The sequence below is a fragment of the Xenopus laevis genome, chromosome 9_10S (genome assembly GCF_017654675.1).
Source record: "Xenopus laevis strain J_2021 chromosome 9_10S, Xenopus_laevis_v10.1, whole genome shotgun sequence".
NCBI classification, from domain to species: domain Eukaryota; kingdom Metazoa; phylum Chordata; class Amphibia; order Anura; family Pipidae; genus Xenopus; species Xenopus laevis.
In genome coordinates, this window is record NC_054388.1 from 41,265,740 (window position 1) to 41,288,858 (window position 23,119).

Below are 23,119 nucleotides of genomic sequence, written 5' to 3' on the forward strand. Positions count from 1 at the left end.
CACCTTGTCCTACAGCATCCATCTGTTCTATTGTATCCATCTTGTCTTACTGTCTCCATCTTGCCCTACTGTCTCCATTTGTTCTATTGTCTCCATATTATCTTACAGTCTCTATCTTGTCCTTCTGCCTCCACCTGTTCTCCATGTACTGTCCTACAGTAAACAATCTTGTTACAGTCACTGCCTCAGACACCATCATGCCCTATTGTCTTTATCTTTACCTAGTGTCTCCATCTTTCCCTACTGTACTTTCTCTTCTTACCTATACTATGAATGTACTCACACTACACTTAAGCTAAATACCCTTATTTACAGTAAAAACACTTGCAATATATAATGATAATAGAATATGTATAATACTGGCAGCCTGGTCTCAGTGCTACATGATTCTGTAATGGAATATAATAGTCTGTTTGCGTTGGCTTGGTTCCAGTTGGAGGCAGCTGTACTATGTGGAATGGAATAATGGCCCAGAGCATTTCCCCAATTTATTAGTTTAGTCTTCATTCCGCTCCCTACCAATAGGCTTCCATGCATGACATTTCAGAGCACGACCCATTTGTACAAGTAGGGGTTAAACATCTATCTGACATCTGGTTTCCCAGTACATGGAAGGTTATTCATGTCCCTGTTGAACAATGAAATCTTGGTTCTGTATAATGCTATCAGTGGCCTCTGCTTCTGATCTGCTGCTTCTATTCACTAGCGCGTTTCTCTAACGACTTTATCCAACCGTTGTGTATCGATCAGCGCTGAGATATGGTTATAAAGACTCTGCAAATAGGAAGCTCATTGGCTGTATCTCTGTTGGGCAGATGTATCATCATTCAATGTAAAAATATGTATCACCCCTTAGGTAACTTATCACCCCTCACCTTGACCGATGATGACCGGGTGCTGAACAAACCCACAAAAGAAAGATGTACAGAGGCTGGAGAAAAGGGGATTTTCATATTCAGCATAGAAAGGGTTCATTGTACTGCAAGAGAAGTCTGGTTAGGGTTAGTTCACATGAGGAGATTCAGGGAGATTTCGTCTCACGAGGAAACTTTGGGTGACTTTGGAAATCGAAGTGCCGCGAGTGCATTAGCGCAAGGCAGACAGAAGGCAGTTCAGGAAATTGTCGCCCAGAAGAAGAGGCGATTAGTCGCCAGGTGACTAAATCTCCCCGAATCTGCCGTCTGCCCCAACCCTAAGGGTGAAGACACACAGAGATATTAGTAGCGCTGACCATAAAATAAATGGCTTTTATATATGGCTTTTATCCAACAGGTTGTGGCAATGAGGAGCCTGACATTGTTTCTGAGTCAGGCAGAAGGATAATTAGTGACATTATTCTTCATGAGTTGGGGTGGTTTAGACATTAACAGAATATGTTTACACTATTGCTGCATCAAGAAAAGTTTCGGCTGATTGTCTCATTAAAAGTCTTTATTTTGGTGTGGTAAAATGAAATCTGCAGAAAGGAGACGCATTCGTGATGTAATGTTGAAATGTTCTTGAGATAAGAAAGCTGAGTAAAGGCACAGGAACCAAAGCCACAGTGATTTAATGGCAGTTGTATTGCAATCACAGGTGGGAGGAGCAGTTAGTGCAAGTCAGAGAGTTGGTGCATAGATAGTGCAAGAGATGTATCACTGTTAAGGTTCTATTTTACTGGCCTGGCCAGTAAAAATGTTGCTTGATGCCAATGTTATTTATAGAGGAAAAATCTAAAATATAGGAAGGCCGGTATTTTTTCGAGAAAAGGTGGCAACCGTAATCACTGTAGTGGTGACATTTTGATGATGGATCCACAGGCTGAATCTTCTGCATTGGTCTCTGTGCCTAGTGATTCTGCACCCCCCTCCTTTCAACTGTGGTTACACTGGGGTTTGTCTCTGATAATCTCCCGGCTGCAGCTCCCTGGCTCTGTCTGATAAACCCTTTATCACTCGCACATTAGCCGCCCGGGTGCTGGCAGGTCTGGGCTCTCAGATAAGGAGCAGCTTGTGTGCAAACAGAGCAGTCATTGCACTTGGCACCTGCACCTTCCTGTGCCTTCTGCCTGTCCATAATAGCAGTTTATTGAGGGGGAGGGCTGGTACCCCTGGCACTGTATTATTATCTGGGCACCACCGGTATTATATATTATATTCTTAGCATGTCACTGTGTATTATATTCTCAACTGTGTGCCCTTGCACTTACGATTACATTCTCAGCCTGGCATCTTTGGCAGCATATTTTAATGGTACTGTTCATTATATTCTCATCTGGGCTCCCCAGCAGCCGAAGCATCACACCTTATTATCTGCTTCACTCCAGCCCTGCTACCACTGTGGGTCCCCTACAACTGATTCCAACTTATAAAAATCATTGCCCTACACCCCTTGCACAGCCTTTGATGGAAGTTCTGCCTTAAGCCTTTTCACAATTCCAAATATTTATTTTAATGCATACTAGGGCGTAGGTCACCAATCCCTTCCATTCCACCATTTATGCTTTCATAAATTCTACTGGCACGGTGGTTTGTGGGCTGCTTGAGGATTCTGGGAATTGTAGTAACAGCTGAAGAGATGCAGGTTGAACAGTCCTGATTCCCCATCTACCAGCTCATACTCCGTATCTCTGTCCTTGGACTGGTGACAAGGTTTATGGGCAATTGGCAGCAGCTGCAGAGGAATATAATGTTTATTTCTGTTGGGTTCCAGGAAGGAAAAGGTTAAGGCTCATTGTTTACACACACACACAGCGAGCGCTCTCCAGCTGAAGGGGGCAGCACCTGATTGGAGGGGAGCATGGCTGCATCAGAGAATAATATGAATAAATAGTGGAGAGGCAGAAGCCACACACATGCTGTTTCCAGACTCCCAGCATCAGGTTCTTCCCAAGCCCCCAATTCATTAGCCATGTCACTGTCCACAAAGGAGAAGAGGCAGATCCGCCTGGTGTTTCTGGGGGCCGCTGGGGTGGGCAAGACTTCTCTTATCCGTCGCTTTCTCCAGGACACCTTTGACCCCAAGCACAGGCGCACGGTGGAAGAGTTGCACAGCACCGAGTATGAGGCTACCTGCGGCACCCAGGTGAGGATTGAGATCTTGGACACCAGCGGTAGCTACGAGTTCCCGGCCATGAGAAAGCTCAACATGAAGAGTGGAGACGCCTTTGCTTTAGTCTACACCACAGATGACCCAGACTCCTTCGAGATGGTGAAGCACCTGAGAGAGGAGATTCTGGAGGCCAAAGGGGATAAAAGCCCCCAAATTGTGGTGGTGGCAAACAAAAAGGACTTGGGGGGCGACCTGAAGGTGTCTTGGGAAGAGGCGCTCTCAACAGTGGAACTGGAGTGGAACTACCGACTACTGGAAACTTCTGCCAAGGAGAATCTAAACGTGACCGAAGTCTTCACCGAGGTTCTCAGAGAGGTCAACTTGCCCAGTCGGCTAAGTCCGGCACTGAGGAGGAGGAGGGAGACCATCCCTAATGGGGAAAACTATAAACCCCCCATGAACAAGACCAACAGCTGCAGCATCTGCTGATCAAGGGCAAGTTAAGCCCATACAAGACTAAATACAGGGATCTGTGCTCAGGTCAGGGGGCTCCCACGAGCGACTTGACATCAGAGATCTCATCAAGTTCACTGGTTGGGGGAGTCACATACTAGGACTGAGAATTTGATGTAATTGACTCATGGGCTGATCTATTCTAGTGTCCTCCTCAATGTTCTATCTGAACAGGGAAAAGGTCAGTACAGCCAATGCACATTATCTACAGATCAAAAGACTTAGTTGCGTTCCTGTTGCACCCTGGGTGGGAGAGAGAAGACATTTGTCATGGGCCCTCCATATCCCAGGGGCCCTTTGAAAGACAATATTTATTAATTCACAAATACTTTATGTGATAGATCAGTGATATCTGTATGTAACTCCCAGCATCTAGGGGGCTACAAGCTGGATACCCCTGAATTATAGGTTCTTTATTTACTGGCCCCCCCAATAGTTTAGCCTTGGTGCATGCAATTAGCTCAATGAGAGGTTTGAGGTTGTTTTTAGGTGTAAAGAACTGTGCATTGCATTGGCTGGCACTTCCCACTGTATGGGGTGGGGGGGTGGGGGGGTTGGAAGCAACTTTCAGCAGAGAAATAGGGACGCAGGGTGTAAGGGTTCCCTTATCTAATGTATATGTGTTGGACAACCCCAAACCTCTAGTGCATTTTACTTAATCCCAGTGTGATATAGTCCATGCCATTGTAATGTACACCCTTCTACTGTCAATATAATGCATCTTCTTCTACTCCCAGTGTAATGTTCCCGATGTTCTTGGAGGGCTCGAGTCAGATCCCATGACAATATGAGCAGTAGATTATGACACAAAGGAAAATGGAACCCCAAGATGTTTAATAATCTGTTGGTAGAGAATCCCATTGCTTACTGTATTGTTTTTGGAGGGGGTGCTTGCCCTTAGAGTTTCTAAAAAGAAGAATGTGGAAGAGCAAAACAAGATGGTCATACTAGAACCAACGGCTGACAGGGAGAGCTGGCAGTTGTCTATATATATATATATATATATATATATATATATATATATATATATATATATATATATATATATATATATATATATATATATATATATATATATATATATAAAATGGCACATATCTACCTCTATTTCTTCTGCAATATGTTTGGGGGGTTCTGAAATGAGGAGAACTTACATTTCTATTCACCCTTCATTTCTAGCAACCCAACCCCCTATTGTTGTTTTATGGGGGGAATAAATGGATTTTAAAAGTTGAAGACCAATTTTTCAGTATTGTGGATTTTGCATGGCATTCCTATTCCCCCATAGATTACTTGAAGTTCAGCGCCACAAACCTTTCTTAGATAAAAATGCCTTTATTAGGAACATTGGCATTACCCAGATAAGCAACGTCTCAGGCTAAAGCTACACAGAGCCTTTTTTCAAGCTTACCAAACACTAAACAATACAGGTTTTTTTTATAGAGATACATATTGCACCATCTACTGTCTTTTTTTTTGCTACAAATTTGTAACTGCTTTCAATAGGTTTGTGACAATGTCACAAGGTGATATCCCGTTAACTCTTAAATGGTTGAACAATCACAAGTTAGCCCAAGTTCTAAGTTAAAAACAATTAAAAACAAGTAAACCTGGAAAATGGCTTGTAGATCGTATTCCCTAGTCAATCCCTGGGGAGTAAAGGTTTATAGTCTTCTAATCCACATGGTTTCTTTCTTGAGAAGCCCTTTGGTCTGGTCACCTCCTCGTTGCATTCTGGGTACAAGGCATTTTTATCTAAGAAAGATTTGTGGTGCTGTACTTCAACTAATCTATGCAAGGGGATTGGAAGGTGGCCATTCAGGTTACATGCACCAGGACCCCCAGATTTAAAGAATTAGGATCTGATTCTACCAACCAAGCAAATTCCTATTCCACCAGACAACTCTGAATACTGTCTGGTTATTTGGAACCACTGACTCCCGACAACCCGTTATCAAATTGTCTTTAATTGTATTACTATTCTTGTCTTTTCATTGCTTATCAAATGAGGTCCAGTTGTTCGGGTTAATTGTTCCCTAGCAACCAAATACAGGGGTAGCTGTTTCAACTGTAAATAACACATGCAAATTGTCTTTGAATGTTGTGGTCTGTTTAAAGTTCATTTTGATGCAAACTTTCTCTTTAATATGATTCTGAAGAGCCTGGAAACTGTCACATGATCACTTTTGGGGGGCAAGGATGCATTTTCTCAGGGATGTTTGGGGCATTTGGGTGCCAACACTCTCAAGCTGCTGTGAGCTTTCTATGGGGCAGGTGTCTTACAATATGGCATCTAGTCGGGCACTTGTGAGGTTCATCATGTCTCCAAGGGGCACATCTGGTACATGAGACCTGGGGGCGCAGTTCTTATTCTTCCCAAACCTTCCTGATGAGCAGCTGGTAATGGAAGCAAAGTCTCATCATGACACTGTACCGATAGAACTTGTCACCAGGATTGTCAGGAGATGGATCTTCTCACACTCACTCATTGAACAGCTCCACCAGCAGTTGCTAGCACTGCAATCATAGCGCTCTTCTCTCATTAGGATATGGGTGCCCTACCCTCAGGAAAATGCTTCTAAAAACCAGTGCTCTGACTGCACCATTGGAGAAACAGCTTGAGGACATACAGTAGGTTGCTCATTGATGCTCTAGGCACCCAGTTGGGGTGAGATGTGTATGAGATTTGCAACGGCTTATACAGTGATCCCCAACCAGTAGCTCGTGAGCTACTACAAGTGATGTTGCGCTCCAACCCCTTGGATGTTGCTCTGTGTCCTCAAAGCAGGTGCTTATTTTTGAATTCCAGGCTTGGAAGCAAGTTTTAATTGCATAAAAACTAAGTATAGTGCCAAGTAAAGCCTCCTGTAGGCTGCCAGACCACATAGGGGCTACCATATAGCCAATCACAGCCCTTATTATGCACCCCAAGGGACTTTTTCATGCTTGTGTTGCTCCCCAACTCTTTTTACATTTGAATGTGGCTCACACATAAAAAAAAAAATTATATGAACTATTAGCAGCCAAGTGTATGAGTAGCCAGGCCTTTGGTGTGAATACAGTGCTATCTGCTGGCTGTGCTGATTTCTACAAATACATGGAATGTGAATATAGAAGTGCCAAGGATTTCACATTACAATTGCTGCTGTTTGGTTGGCCAGTTTTAGGAAATAGTGTCTGGGTGACTATGTATCTGTCTTCGTTGTAACAGACCATAATGCACCTGGACTGCAGCTGTTCATACAGGATGAAAATTATAGCACCCCCCCATCCAGAAATTCTGAGGCCCCATTCTGGTTAAGATGCTACACCTAACATAAACTTGGGTCCAGCATTTGGCCTGAATTCTGTCTGTTGGTACCAAGCTTGGGGAGACAGGCAGAAATGATACATAAAGTTGTCAAATAGGGACTGACCCCAGTGTTTGAAGGATAGATTGGCAGGAGTAACCACACTAGAAATAGTGGTATGGAATGGAAAGAATAAGCTAGAACTGTCAGGATAAAATGTGATTTGGGATAAGAATGACAATACTTGAGATCGAATTGGCAGGGTAGTTCCAAGCAGGATCTGGCAAGATAGAATGGCAAAATTACCAGAACGGAAACAGGTGGGATAGAATTATTCTGAACACAACTGTATATGTATAATTGTGTTCATAATAATAGTAGCCCAACATCACTTACCTGATCAGTCACTGGGTTTGGTAGATATTCTATTTGTACATGGCAAATAATTTACTAGTAGGTGTACTGTAAGGGTTTCACATCTCAGCAAATTTAGCAGGGCTTTTCTTATAAGGAGTCCTATGTGTATCTTCACATATTAACCTTTGACCGAGGCACATTCCTAATCAGAATATACCAAGTTAACATCAATGAATTCGAGAATATGGTCATTTGTTATGTTGAAATTGTATAAATACTGTACATGGGTTAAAGATGGGCTTGATATCAGCAACATGTAGGTATTGCGGATCCACACGACTGGTCCATACAATTGTGTGTAATAAATCTTCTATGGCAAAATCTTCTTTGTTTCATCTTTGATTTATATTGGTTTACAGGTTTATACAATTGGTACTTGAAGGTAATGCAATAATAAGAAAGAATAAAATTAACAGTAGTAGAGTAATAGAAATCCAACAGACCCAACAGTCATGACAATCATTAATTGAGGCTTGTTCCAAATAATAGCAGTGTTAATAATAATAGCTTGTTCCAAATAATAGCAGTGTGGAGTTCAATTAGTGAGGTCATTCATTCTGTGATAAAACAGGTGTCAATTACGGCCCTTATTTAAGGAAGGAAGGAGCAAATGTTGTGCATGTTGGTTATAGTGTATTTCTCTCTGATAATCTGAGTAAAATGGCTCTTTCCAGACATTGTTCAGAAGAACAGCGGACTTTGATTAAAAAGTTGATTGGAGAGGGGAAAACATATAAAGAAGTGCAGAGAATAATAGGCTGCTCAGCTAAAATGATCTCAAATGCTTTAAAATGGCAACCAAAACCTGAGAGATGTGGAAGGAAATGGAATACGACCAATCAAATGGGAGAGAAGAATAAGAAGAAGACTCAGCCAATGATCAGCTCCAGGAAGATCACAGAAGGTGTAAAGTTACCTGTGATACTGATACAATTAGAAGACGACTATGTGAACCCAAACTATCGGCAAGAAGCCCCCGCAAAGTCCCATTGTTGAAAACAAGACACGCTGAAGAGCTTACAATTTGACTGGCCTAAAGAGAAATGGTGCAACATTTTGTGGACTGATGAAAGCAAGATTGTTCTTTTTGGGTCTAGGGGCCACAGACAGTTTGTCAGACGACCCCCAAACACTGAATTCAAGTCACAGTACAGTGTGAAGACAGTGAAACATGGCGGCACAAGCATCATGATATGGGGATGTGTCTCATACTATGGTGTTGGGCCTATTTATCACATACCAGGGATCATGGAGCAGTTTCAATACATCAAAATACTTGAAGAGGTCATGTTGCCTTATGCCTAAGAGGAAATGCCCTTGAAATGGGAGTTTCAACAAGACAACGACCCCAAACACACCAGTAAATGAGCAACATCTTGGTTCCAGACCAACAAGATTGACATTATGGAGTGGCCCAATCCCTGGACCTTAATCCAATAGAAAATTTGTGGGGTGACATCAAAAATGTTTATTCTGAGGCAAAAGCAAGAAATGCAGAAGAATTGTGTTATGTAACAGGTGCCAGAAGTTGGTGGACTCCATACAACACAGATGTCTAATATTCCATTTTCTTTGCTTTCTGTAAACACAAATTTGATACATTTTTCTTCATGTTTTGATTTGGAATAGAATGTGCAGTGTTGCCAATGCATTTGTGTGTATGGAAATAAAAGCTATTATAAAGATTTTGATCTGTATTCACTTTTTAAACACACTGCTATTTTTCTGAACACAACTGTAAACGGTGAGTTCTGACCTCACAATCGGTCATTTATAACTTAAAGAAATACACGCAGCCTCACTATGGGAGCTACTTTGATGGCAACATGGAGCCATTGTCAGAGCCTTATGTCAAACATAGTGCCTGGCTAAACCGAACCCTTATCATCCCACAACTTTCTAACCTTTTTCATGATTTTTGAAGTCAATGCAAATTAAGAGTTCCGATTCGGCCAAATTATAAAATTGTGAATTTGGTGCATTCCTAATAATTAGCCCTCTGAGTGCCATGCCCGTGCTCTCACACCCGCAATCAATTGACATCCACCTTTAAATTCAACCAGCCAAAGAAACCCAAAAACTGCAGTTTATTACGTTTTCTTTTTTAAAGAAGCTTCAACATTGTATTTTTTTTTTTTTGTTTCAAAGCAGCTTTTGGTGCAATTCATTAACAAACACATTCTAGGAGAGAAAAGAAAAACACAAATCTTTGAGTTTTATCTTTGAACCTCAAACGTTAGACATTGTTAAAAGCCAACAGAAATGAAATAAGAAAAGGAAAACCACACAAAGATGGCGACATGGTTCTGACAAATATTTGGAGAGGTTCCCGTGTCCTTCAGTGATAGATATATATCAGTTGTTTTTTGTTTTTTTATAATTTTTTTTGTTGCATGGAATAAAGTGTGTTTGCCTTTTGTTTGCCTGCATACTGCTCTCCCCACAACATGCCAAGGCAGCATATCATCATTATCTACTGGGGGCTTCATCACATACCAAAGTGCTAGTCAACCTTCTCCCAAGACTCCCCTACCCAAATATAGAGCGCACACTATTGGAGGAGAGGGTTTTTTTTTTGTAATTGTGGAAGAATTCCTGCAGAGATAGAGCATAGAGCATCTCACAGTTTTCAATATTTGAGAAATTTTATGTGCTTGTCCAGTAGGACAAGTGTATTAACCCTCTTTGCAGCCAGAGTTAACAATATAAGAGCCACAAAATGCATTATTTTTCTTAAACATATTCATCTTTGGGACCGTTTTTGCCTCCAAAAGAAAGGCGGTTGAAAATAACAAGGCAAACATTTCCCCCGCTCAGGGAGAGAACCTCAGACCGTCTGCATTTTATATATATATATATATATATATATATATATATATATATATATATATATATATATATATATATATATATATATATATATATATATAAATTCTTGTAAACCTTCTGAACACTGTCTGTCCTCTCTGGTGTGCAAAGTGGAGACATAAAAGCCAAAACAGAATGTCCGGTGCTGGAGAGAATCTGATCGCCCCGGTGAGAGGGTAACTAAGGATTGTCCCAGTGCCTGTAACAGAAGAAGCGAATTCTGAAGTTAAGATGAGAGGCTTGTCCCTCTCCAGGTCACAGTCTGTTCCTCTGCCCTTTGAAGGGCAGTATATGGCAGACAGAGGTAGCATTATGAAGTAATACACAAACAATTATTCATTAAAAAAAAAAAAAATTCTGTCCCAACTTACTTGAAATACACAGGTTGTACTGTCTGAAAAGTTCTATTCCCTGTCTTGTAAATAGAAGGGGGTAAGACAAGAATTGCCGGGGCAGTTAGAATATGGTTTGACCATCCCCCAAAACAAAAAGCTTCCGGTGTCGGCTTGTGCATAGGTCAGGATCCTGCTGGGTACAAAAACTGCCCTTTCTTGTACCCTCTCGCCAAAAAAATCCATCTCCCGCCATACGTTCAACCAATCCCGTTCAACATCACCCAAGTTGTATATTTTCCATATAGAGCTCCAGGATTCCCACCCACAGCTGTAGAAGGCGCCTTGTTCCTTCAAGAACCCTTCCCCCCAGAAAGTCATCGTTTGTGTTTCAACATAAACCAATATTTTTTTTTTTCCTTTTTCAACGAATACAGCTTGAAACATTTCAAGTCCATTATTTGGTTAATATGTAACTGCTACAAACAGGAATCATTTGTCTTCCTCTGGTTCAGCCGACCCCCCACCCCCATATTCTCAGTGCTTGGAGTTGGGAAATTTCTTCATCTTTTTTTCTCTCATATTTTATGTTTTTTTTTTTTTTGTGTAGCTCTTTTTTTTTTCTAAAAAATACAATGAAATGGTTGTGTGGCTTTTTTTTTTTTTTACTCTCCTGGAAATGTCCCATTTTCCTGAGTAAATATATCCACCATGTGCAAGAGAGTGATTTAAAAAAAAAATCCGGGAAAAATATGCTTGACCCAAAAAAAAAAACATGTAATATAATGTTGCACAGCAATGGCTAAAGTTAAGTTTTCTTTGAATACATATAAAACACTGGTACGCTCCCCGAGATGTAAAGGAATTTCTATTCAGAATCGAAAATAGACTTTTGAAATTCAATGGAAGTATTTTTTTTTTTTCTATTTTTTTTTTGTTCTTAGTATTTTTTTTTTCTTTTTTTGAAGAAAAGCAGAAAACACAGAATATGATAAAACAATAATGTTTGTAAACAGGTTAGTGCCGCGAGAGGCTTCTGCTTTTTTTTATCCGCAGTTCAGAAGATGCAGTGTTGTTGCCTGGATACAGCACTCAGTTTGCAGCTTGGATAGTACATTTGCTGGAGCACTGCCGGGGTAAGGTCTGCGCAAGTCTCCAGTAATATTCTCGCCACAGATGAGTCGCTGGAAAGGCAGACACTTAATTTAAAAAAAAAAAATTTTACACCAGAGATAAGGTGTCATTTAAATGTTTTTTCTTTTTGACAAACAGGTCCTTGAGTAAACATGGATACGTGTTAGCTTTGCCCCTCTGTTTTTTCAATTGCGATAACCACGGAGCTGAAAGTCTCAGTGCAAATTTTAAAAAAGGTGATAAAACGGGGGGGGGGGGAACTGACCTAAAAGCATGAAATACGATAAAAAGAAAAATACCTTTCAAAAGATAGTCAGGTTTAGGAAAGACACCCCCCTTCTTCTCTGGAAAAAGAGAGCACAGAATGGCAGATGAGTAGGTATACCTAGAATCTTTGAACGACCAAAAGGACTAGTGCAGCCATTGAACTGTTCTTTTGCAAACATTCTAATCGGAATGGGTGTGGTAGAGGAGGAGCTGGGAAATGGCAAATTGCCCGTTGGGATTAGAACAGCAGCAGGGTTTGTAGAAGCCTGGAAATCTTATGTTACATTGGGATGCTTAAAGGTGATCTGAAGCCAAAAAATACTCTGATGTATACCTAGTTAAGATCAGTTTTGCAATTTACATTATTCTTCTATGCATATTCTACATAAGATATTAGCAGATTAGACTGCTAATACTAGGCTCCTGGCTCCTAAAGGCCCCAGACTTATTCAGGCAGCACTAATATTCCAGAAATACCTAAAAATAGAACTGGTCAACTGCAAAAGTGCTCAGAGGAAATTTCAGGTTTAGATACCCTTTAATGAACTCACATCGGGGTCCCTTAGTGGAGTAACTAACAGTTTACCCTAGATATTACAGGATACATGTATTTTATTTTCTTTGAAGGTTTCTCTCTCAACGTACAATGTTTTAAATAAATATGTCCATGTGACCAGTTACACGTAAATATGGTTAATAAATCGTTATAACGTCCCTTTCCTATGCATTTCTTAGTAATATATAAATATTTGACCTTTAAATGTAAGCTCTTATGACCAGGGCTCTTTTATCATATATATATTCTTAAAACCTTGTTATATCACTGCAAGACCCATTTTAGTTATGTATGATTGTAAAGTGCTGTCTAACTTGCTGGTGATAAAGAAATCAATGATGATGGTCTATTAATGTAAAATATATAGGGAATAAAGTACCCCCTATTGTAAAATATAAGGATATTATAAGTCACCGAGGAGTTCCATGCCCATATTAAAGCACAAGGCCGAAGGTCATGGAACTCCGAGGTTACTTCTAATATCCTCATATTTTCCAACAAGGGATACTTTATTTATTATAAGACTCAAGTTTTAGTGAGTCGTGTGACAAAAATGACATCACTACTCACTGTTTATAAGTGATGACATCACAAACCATTTATAAGGATATAGTTTACAAGATATTCATGGCTTTTGTGTATTATATCACTATAAAGGTTACTCAGTGATTTTGTTTGCGTTATAAGACTCACTGTACCCCATACAATATATTGATATTAGTATACTCTAATACATAAGTTAGGGTTCAATGACCTGTATATATGGTCACGAATTAGGATTCTAATATCCTTACATTTTATGAAAGGGGGTAACACTGCTCTCCAAAGTAACACAAGATTCTCCAAAGCTTCTAAAACCCCATTACATTTGTACACTGGGGCGCACTATTGATCAGTATTAACTAGTGACTGCTCCACGTTTATGACAGTATTCTGTTCAGCTCATTGCAACATTTGGAGCTACCACAGAGTTTCTACTGATTTGCAGAGGGGTACAAATACCTTTGTATTTTGCAATGATTTTAACTTGACTAAATCAAGTTAAAAGATGTTGTTTCTTGGGTGAAACTTGCAACCAACCCCCTTGACATTAGTAATAACAAGGCCCAGGCTTCACAACCAGTAGTCACTTAACACTGAGCAATAAAGCTTACTCACTATGATAGCTCGGCCTATCATAAATGACTTGGTTTCATTTCAAAAAGATTCAGAAACCATGGGAGCAAACAAAAATATAGACAGTAATAACTCCCGAGCTAAGAACACAGTCCACTAAAAAAAATATCTATCTTCATATAATGCCAAATAAAGTGTGTGGGGGGGAAATAAAGAGGGGGGGACTTGCCATTTCTCATCTTGTTGAAACAAGTCCACAAAGACCTTCTCAACCCTGATAAGAACTAAAGAACAGCTTTCATCTGCTGGATTCAAGTATATCTAATCAGATGATATGGTGCTTGGAAGGGAGGGTAAAAAAAGTGGGGTTCAGAAGATGAAACAAAATGGAAAGGCATGGGCAGAAGCTCTGGACGAAGGTTATGTGCATAGGCAGATCCATGGGGTGATTAAACCGGATCCTCGGGTCCTTCTGTATAGTCAGGCCTGTTTCTGTACCAAATACTACATTTAGCTGCAAGTGCACACAAACCTGTGTTTATACACAAAATCTCTTTTGCTCCTCCCCTATTCTGATTGATGGGGCCCTGCCTCATGTGCATAAAAGTCCAAGGCTCATTTAAAGATAGGATTTCAAAACCCACCCCTCCAAAACCCACTACACTCCAAGTAAACTACTTCAGCCCTGCCATGTGGAAAGTGCCCTTAAGCAGAAGCAGCTTGATTTTTTTTTTCTTCTTTGAACACTTCTGAAACTTAAAAAAAAATAAAAAAAATAGCCAAAAAGACTACTTGTCAGACTGTACTGAGTAACTCAGATTCCTCTAATTTCTCCTGAATCCTTCCTCCCCCGCTCACATTCGACCCATACTGTTAGATTCAACAGTTCACAAGGGTGCTGTGGGGAGGGTGACTTAGAGAAGATACTGCATGGAGAGAAGGCTAGTGCCGGGTGAGACTGGATTCTTCTCTGAGCCATGTTGGGAAGGCTTCCATATTGTTTCATATTCTTTGTTAGTGCTGATGATTTCATATGTTGTTGGATCGATGCGCCCGTAAGAATGTTCAGATGGACTCCCCACTCAGCAGATCTCCCGGCAGGAGGGTGTTGAGAGGAGTTGGGCTGCGGATGATCCTTGCATCCTCTGTTCCGGTCGGGCCCCATAAGCTGCTGGAGTACTGAGGGACTCCGCCCCAAAGAAGATCATTGTTCCCCTTGCTGCCAAGGCATAAGGGGTTCCAGTGTCCAGCATCACTGCGCACTAATGTATGTGAGCCCCCTCCAGATCCCAGACGGGGTTGGCTATTCCCAGTGTTAGACTGCCAGCTAGAAGTCGGGGGCGGTTGTTGTCCTTGTGCCAAGAAACGATTCACTTCCTCTTCACCAGCAAACTCAGCCAGGATAGTAGTGTTACCCAGAACACACCTGCAAATCAGAGCACACTTCTCAGAACACAGGATAAATACGATATTCTATTCTAGGTTAGGCTTTCATGTGTACAGGTACATGACAATAAGGGGAATACACAACGGAACTACAGTCAGTTTACAGTAAGGCTATAACAACACAGGCTGTTGGTTCTGCCTGTTGTCGGCCTGCGTATTTCTGCTCAGTGCCCCTGCTGCATTGATTTGAATCCGATCAGTCTGAAGTCAGTCCAAATATTGACATAAGCTTCAGCTGCTCAATGGAGCAGGGGCATTGACCAGATCTGCCTCTCTCAGCCTGCAAAAATATGCAAGCTGACAACCGCCGGAGCCAACAGTCTCTGTGCCCATAGCCTAAAGTGTGAGTTATAGAAGTATTTAAGCAGTGGTTGTTGGTTTTTAGCAAGAGGCCTCAATATACTGGCATATACAGCATTGCCATCTTAAGCAGTGAGGTACTTAGTGGTTGGCTAGCTACCAAGTGTGGGGCCACTATATTCAAGGAGTATACTCATTCACTCAAAATTATCATCAATAAAGTGACTGCTTTTTACTGTAAAGCTGGCCATACATGAAGAGATCCACTCGTCTTGTGATATCGCCAAACGAGCGGATCTTTCACCGATATGCCCACCAACGGCAGGGCTATATCTAGGTAATCCAAACATTCGGACTGATAACGATCGGACTACAACGAGGAGCAATGAGCTCCGACGGGTCGGTCGGCAGAAAAATTAAACCTTTTGACATGATAAACCTCAACACAATATTTATGGGGAAGACCCGTCGGATAAATTGCTGAATTGGTCTAAAGGTCCGATATCGGCAGCTTTATCTGCCTGTGTATGGCCACCTTTAAACTTCAGGGCCTAGGGCAGCTGGCCCTATTTGAAAGGGATACTATCACTAAACACATCATTTAATAGTGCTGCTTCAGCAGAATTTAGCACTGAAATCCGTTTCTCAAAAGAGCAAACTGATTTTTTTTTATATTTAATTTTGAAATCTGACATAGGGCTAGACATATTGTCAGTTTCCCAGCTGCCCTCAGTCATGTGACTTCTGCTCTGATAAACTTCAGTCTCTCTTTACTTTACTGCTGTTCTAGAAGTTGGAGTGATATCACCCCCTCCCTTCCCCCCCCAGCAGCCTAACAAAAGAACAATGGGAAGGTAACCAGATAACAGCTCCCTAACACAAGATAACAGCTGCCTGGTAGATCTAAGAACAACACTCAATAGTAAAATCCAGGTCCCACTGCGACACATTCAGTTACATTGAGTAGGAGCAACAACAGCCTGCCAGAAAGCAGTTCCATCCTAAAGTGCTGGCTCTTTCTGAAAGCACATGACCAGGCAAAATGAACTAAGATGGCGCCTACATACCAATATTACAACTTAAAAAAAATACACTTGCTGGTTCAGGAATAAAAAATTATATTGTAGAGTGAATTATTTGCAATGTAAACAGTGTAATTTAGAAATAAAAACATCATAAAAATCATGACAGAATCCCTTAAAGAACTGTGTGTACCCTGACCCTTCAGCATGTGTGTCCTTATCTGTGCTCCTTAGTTTATGAAAACTTTAGATTACTTCTACAGCAGTCAGAGCAACAACTGTGCAAATACTTTCCATAAACCAACCAGGGTTTTGAAAAAGGGTGAACCTGAAATTATTTTGCCCCCCAAAAATCTCATCTCAATAGAGGTACTTACATATGAAGTGACTTCTGAGCTTTGGCGGCTTCTTCCTTGGAGCTGTATCTGACCACAGCATTGCCTTGAGTGAGGTTCAGATGGAATGTTATCAGAGGGCCGTGCTGCAGACACAGTGTCCTAAGGGTACAGCCATCAATCTGTGGGAAGAGACCGGAAGGGAAAGTAACCACGGTTAGTGCAGACTAAGCCACAACTGCATACTCTATTCTTTTACAGTGAAATCTTGTGTGAGATGCTGCAATAAGACAAAGATAGCTAGAGGAATAAAAAAAGCTTTCTCTTCTCAGTGCACCTGACCTTGAAATTCCACCCCTGCTATAAGCATGGAAGCCAGAGATATACAGTATAATAAATTATAGCAAAAGACAGTAAGTAATATTGATTCTGAATATGTTAGATGGTACATCAGACATTCAGCTACTGGAGCAGAGACATTTTTGTATTATGAATTTCCCTGAAGCTCTTTGTATTACCCAGTTATTAGATGATTAACACTGTCTTGTGTTATCTTCTATTGTGCTTATAGATGCAATTATTAGTGATGCCCCCTTGATCTAGAATACTATGAGAACTCTAGCACAATCTATTTTGGCTTCTATTTATGTGATCTTTAACCTTTGGCTATGCAGCTGTTACTGAACTACAACTCACAGCACTCTAAGAGGATCACCAGATAATAACTGCTCTACTTAGATAGAAGGCATATGAGGATATTTGGATGTTTGTGTTGTAGCATTGGAACAAGTTGCTATTATCCCTGGCTTTCCTTGTCTAATCTGTTAATACGAGGATAGCACTGGAATTAAGTACCTATAGTACACAATGTATTGCATACTTGCTGTACCTGTGGGGTTAAGTTGCGTAAGACCAGCCAGCTGCTGGTTCTTCCTGAGCTGTCAGTACTCCAAGTGGAACCTGTAAGGAATAAAAAAAAAAAAAATTCCAATACAATATATATTCCAAAGCAATATTCCAAGTACAAGGGTAAGGCAATTAAATGAGGTAGAATGTTGCTGAGTTGGTTTATACCAGAGGAATAGGAGCTTGTCCAGCCCAGTTGGTTTGAACCCCAGGCAGAGGAGGGTTTGGCATTTGTCAGTCCGGGAGGAGGTCTGGATGGGGCTGTAGTGTTTCTTGGTACTTTCCAAAGCTCACGAGACAGCGACGCTTGAGTGTGGGATATGGGGCTGGATGACCACGTGGACTTGATATCAGACAGTTTACCTGGAACAACAAAAGTGGCACATTCAGCCAGCTTTAACTAGTCTCTCTCCTTCTCTAATCATATTAATTTTATTGCCCTTTCTTCCAATATTAAATACCTAAACACTAATCCATGCCCCTATTCTATCCTGTTTAGACTACTGCAACTTCTACTAACTGGTATCCCTGATTCCCACCCCTCTCTCCTGCAATCAATCTTAAAGGAATAGTAACACCAAGAAATTAAAGCGTCTTAAAGTAATGAAAATATAATGTACTGTTTGGCATTTTTCAGAAAGTGAACGCTGTATTGGTGCATGCACAGTTGGAGCAGTCTTCCGCTTCGTAACAACTGTGCATGCGTTAAAAGAAAACACCAGCACCAAGTGCCTTTCTGTATTGATTAAATCAATGTATTATTGCATAATATGTACAACAGATGTTTCGGTCCCCACTGGGACCTTTTTCAAGGTGCATATACATAGAAGATTCACTCTTAAATATCATCCACTCACATGGTGTGAACGTGCCAGTGACATCACGTGTAAAATTAACTCCTGTTTGGCTGGAAATCAACCAGCATTATTCAAATAATAGGACTTTTGTACTCACCGTTAAATCCATTTCTCTGTAGTCGATAGGGGGACACAGGGACCCTATGGAGTATATGCTCCACCGTCCAGGAGGCAGGACACTTAGTCTTTTTCCAAAAAACGAATTAAAGGGTGTGCCAGATGTGGCTTTACCCCTATACTGTACCCATTCCAATCAGTTTGTACCAAAGAAATTAATAACAGGAAACTGGCAACAATAAGCATAAGATATAGTCTGCAAAACCGTTCCCATTTCGGGACCAACGGGTCCTATCAGCTAAGGGTGGGAAGCCCTGTGTCCCCCTATCGAATACAAAGAAATGGATTTAATGTGAGTAAAAAAATTCTATTTTCTCTGTTGTCTCATTGGGACACAGGGAACCAATGGGCACTTAAAAAAGCAGCCCCAGTAACAGCAGAGTGGGCCACTAGATAAGCCTGAGAGCTTAGTGCAACACTACGTGCAGCACTTTGCAGCCAAATGAGACCTCAGCACAAGCGAAAGTCTCTAGGTGATACAATTTGGTGAAGGTATGACCCGAGGACCAGGTCGCCGCTCTGCAGATCTATTCCAATGAGGCGGATTTACACCACGCCCAGGAAGCTCCCATTGCCCTCGAGAGTGTGCTCTGAGGCCTTCTGGAGGAGGTTTTCCTTTTGAGATGTAAGCTTGCCTAATGGTCTGCCGGATCCACCGTGATAGTGACATCTTGGATGCTGACTGACCCCTTCATGGTCCAGATGGTATTATGAAAAGTGATTGGGATCGACAAAAGGATATGGTTCGCTCCAGATAGTGGTTCAGGGCTCGAACCACGTCAAGACAATGAAGTCTCCTCTCCTGAAGTCTTGGGATCTAGACACAAGAATGGAACAACAATTTCTTGGTTCACATGAAAAGAAGACACCACCTGGGGTAGAAAGGAATTGTACGTAGTACTGCTTTATCACTGTGGAAGATCAAAAATGCTGGGTCGACGGACAGGGCTCCCAATTCTGAAACTCTCCTGGCTGAGGATATTGCCATCAGGAATACTACCTTCCATGTGATCCATGTGTCAGAGATGGAATCGAAAGGTTCGAATGGCGGTTCGAGAAGTACCTCAAGTACAAGGTTAAGGTCCCAGCCCGGTACGGGTGAATGAAAGGGGGGAGCCACATGCACTACCCCCTGAAGGAATGTGCGGATGGAGTAGTTGAGTGCCAGTCATGATTGGAAGAGGATCAACAAAACAGATATTTGCACTTTGAGAGAGCTGAGTTTGAGGCCTAGCTGAAGACTCCGCTGCAGAAAGGAAAGAACTCTGGGCATGTGTAGGTATTGGAATGGTACGCTTAGCTCTGCAGACCATTTCCAGTAGGAAAGCCACACTCTGTAGAAGGGTTTGGAGGACGCCGGTTTGCGTGCCTTCAACATGGTTGCAATGACCTGTTCTTTTAGTCCCTGTGTTAGCCGGTAGTGTCGTGGACTTGGACAGTCTGGATACTGGAGCATCCAAAGGGGGGGGGGTTTGCTCCATTTGTCCACCAATTCCTTAGGGAATGGATAGGAGAATTTACGAGTAGCTTGGAATTTTCTTTCCGGAGTGTTCCACTCGTCTTGTATTATGCTGAGGAGTTGGTCATGGGCTGGAAAGGTGACGGAAGATTTGTGTTGTCTCTTAAACAATCCTGCTGACTCTGAAGGTTGGTCTGAAGTTTGGGAAATTTTGAGTACGTCTGTGACCCCTTTGATGATCCCACTGATGTTGTGATGTGTATAGCGTTCTTTTTTCTCCTCCACTTCCCCTTCCTATACAGAATCTCTGGAAGGCGGGAGTTCACCCTCTAATTCAGATCTCTCCAGTTCGGCCGAGGAAGCATCAGATAGGATACGTGGACCAAAGTCAACCCTGTTACCCTCCTTGTGTTTGCCGCTGGTGCAATGTCCAAGCTTGGCTATTGCCTTGCCTAGGGAATCTGTGAGAGCTGGGAGTCCCTGTAGAGAGGCTTTGGCATTTGGTGCAGGCGAGGTAGGTTAACTGTGCTGCCACTGGGGCCTTACCCCCTGCCCTGGGGAATTGTCCCCCCGAAGAGCACGAATGTGAGCGCTGACACAGCTCCCCCTGCACTACCGGGCACGCGGGAGATAGGGGTGGAAGTGACGTGTACGTGAGTTCCTTCCCTGTGGCCGCCACAGTGATACCACCGGTCCCCCTGCCCTCACGCACGAGGGAAGGCCAGAGAACCGGCAGGTCGTTGCGGCTGCTGAGGCAGGGGTTCGTTCACCCCAGTGGGGAAGGGGGGTGGTACTGTAGCAGAGAGCGCAACAGCTCTGCGTTATTGCTCGTCCACAGTTTGGTGGTTCAGAGGGGCGCGGGATGTATGCAGCAGTTTGGCATGCGCATACTCACGTATCAACTCCACCAGACAGACCTTCTGTTAGACCGTGGGCTTGCAGGTAGAGCCTGGTTGGTCTGTGTAGCCGTCGGCCATGGGTTTGACCTCGGTGGGTTTTATCCAGCGTAGGGGGCTAACTTAAGTAGGACAGGTAGCCCTGTCCCTGGTGTCAACCGGGTGTCAGTGCTAAAACTGACCGTAGAAGTAGTTATCTCTGAGGATGAGCTATCCACCTTCCTGGAAGCAGGACACTTAAAACTAATGGGAATGGGTACAGTATAGGGGTAAAGCCACATCTGGCACGCCCCTTTATTCCTTTTTTAGAAAAAGACTAAGTGACCTCCCGCCTGGAGGGAGGAGCTTATACCCCATAGGGTCCCTGTGTCCCCCCTGAGAACAGAGAAATATAAATACCTTTCACAACCCCATTTATAAATCTTCATATTAACCCAATGTATATAAATAATTTTCAAAACATTATAAAGCAGATGTATTTATATATTTGAATAATGCTGGTTGGTGCTGGTGTTTTATATATATATATATATATATATATATATATATATATATATATATATATATATATATATATATATATATATATATATATATATATATATATATATATATATATATATATATATATATATATATATATATATACTGCCTTTATATTTTTTGCTTTTACCTTACTTATGTATGTATAACTTTATGAAGAAATACATAAATATACACACACATCTATCTATCTATCTATCTATCTATATTTATGCATTTCTTCATAAAGATATAAATACATAAGTAAGGTAAAAGCAAAAAATAAATAAAGGCAGTTTAAGGGCATTACCAAGTGGGGTGAATTTAATACAAGCATTTCCATTACCTCCACTCTTGAGCAGATAGCGATTGACATCCTGGATGGTGGTGTTGATGGTAGGGCCTGTAGGAACGCTCCCAGGAGTCACATCAGGATCATTTTCTGGGTCGATATTCTGCAGTCCTTTCCAGGGTACTCCAGGATGAAATTCTAAGGAGGTATAAAACACTGATGAGCCTTTGCTGTCTCATATATGTATGTGTGTATATATATATATATATATATATATATATATATATATATATATAAATAAAAGGAGTCCACAGTCAAAGGTCTTGTGAAGAAAAAAAAGTGAATTTAATCAACGTTTCGGCTCCTAAACGTGAGCCGTCTTCAGGAATATATATATATATATATATTACATCAAAAATGATACCACCTAAACACACTTACCAGGAGGCCAGTTGATGCTGGATCCATTGGAGATTTTTTCATTCTCAGATTTGGCACGTGACCAACTGTCAGAAACGGGTACAGGAGGGCTAGTTGGTGAATCACTGTTAGAAAGGAGATCGTACCGACTGTAGGAGTCATCTAGAGAGGACTTTCCAGGAGGACCAATGTTCAGACCACCAGGAAGGGCACCTGTGACAGAAAGAACTATTTAAAAGGATGTCTAATTCAAGTCATTAAAACTTCAAACAAGAAGAAGAAATGGCATATACTCATCATGGTGGACATTGCATGAAAAGGCAGATACAAGCATTACTTAACTACTTCACAGCAAACTACTATAGGACAGAACAGCAACAACTGTAAAAAAACTTTTTTAATTTTTTTTTAAACCAAACCACAAACAATATTTTTTTGAGTTGAGTTCATGAATGGTTTCCTGCAAGCACATAATTCTAGTTTTTAGAAATGTCAAGTTGTTTGGTAAAGTCACCTGGAGGTTCCACAAATGACAGATGTCAAGGTTTTAATCTAAGCGGAAGTCGCTGAACTGTGACAAATGCCGTTAGTCTGCAGTTAAATGCATGAGACGAGCCAAGCGAAGAACCCCACTGAATGTCTCCCTTTTATTATCTGGAAAAGCTCTGCAACCTAAAGATTAATTATTTTTTTGCATGCATCTGAAGCAGCTTAGTAAAATTATTTCTGTAACACTGTTGCTGTTGGAATGTTATGTCAGTAATGTGTAATAGCAGTAAGACAAGCAGTGGGTTTGATTTACAAACAGACTAATTAGCACTGGTGAGGTTACAGCAAGCAATAAAGATCTGGAAACAATGGGTAACTATACTAAAACAATGCAGTGCCTATATTAGTCAGCCTCTCCAAATTAAAAGCTATTGACTAGACCACATACATAATGACTGGATTCTGCTCATATTCATAGTAGTTCAGCTTCACAAAAAATCAGTTATTAGAGCAGATTTTGTCATTTTAAGGAAAT

General features: G+C 41.4%; 2 protein-coding genes and 1 long non-coding RNA gene across 9 annotated transcripts in view; 1 reads left to right on the top strand and 2 right to left on the bottom strand.

Moving 5' to 3' along the window:
- The first annotated feature begins 2,889 nt into the window (after nt 1-2,889).
- ras-dva2.S (small GTPase Ras-dva-2 S homeolog) lies at nt 2,890-3,519 on the top strand. The gene is given in 1 exon segment (NM_001172508.1): nt 2,890-3,519. A coding segment is annotated over 1 exon segment (630 nt).
- Nucleotides 3,520-9,320: 5,801 nt separating this feature from the next.
- LOC121398867 lies at nt 9,321-12,878 on the bottom strand. Its single transcript, XR_005964558.1, has 2 exons — nt 10,490-12,878; nt 9,321-10,317 (listed from the first exon to the last, which is right to left on the bottom strand). It is a non-coding gene; the product is annotated as an uncharacterized LOC121398867 (long non-coding RNA).
- Nucleotides 12,879-13,305: 427 nt separating this feature from the next.
- Nucleotides 13,306-23,119, bottom strand: part of tnrc6c.S (trinucleotide repeat containing 6C S homeolog) — a 68,216-nt gene continuing 58,402 nt past the window's right edge. For all 7 annotated transcript variants that reach the window (XM_041578850.1, XM_041578852.1, XM_041578849.1 and 4 more), the window contains 6 exons: nt 22,117-22,308; nt 21,730-21,873; nt 17,701-17,895; nt 17,516-17,586; nt 16,669-16,808; nt 13,306-14,949 (listed from right to left, as the gene is read on the bottom strand). In XM_041578850.1, coding sequence (XP_041434784.1) covers nt 14,589-14,949; nt 16,669-16,808; nt 17,516-17,586; nt 17,701-17,895; nt 21,730-21,873; nt 22,117-22,308 — 1,103 coding nt within the window. In that variant the 3' untranslated portion in view covers nt 13,306-14,588. The remainder of the gene's footprint in view (nt 14,950-16,668; nt 16,809-17,515; nt 17,587-17,700; nt 17,896-21,729; nt 21,874-22,116; nt 22,309-23,119) is intronic.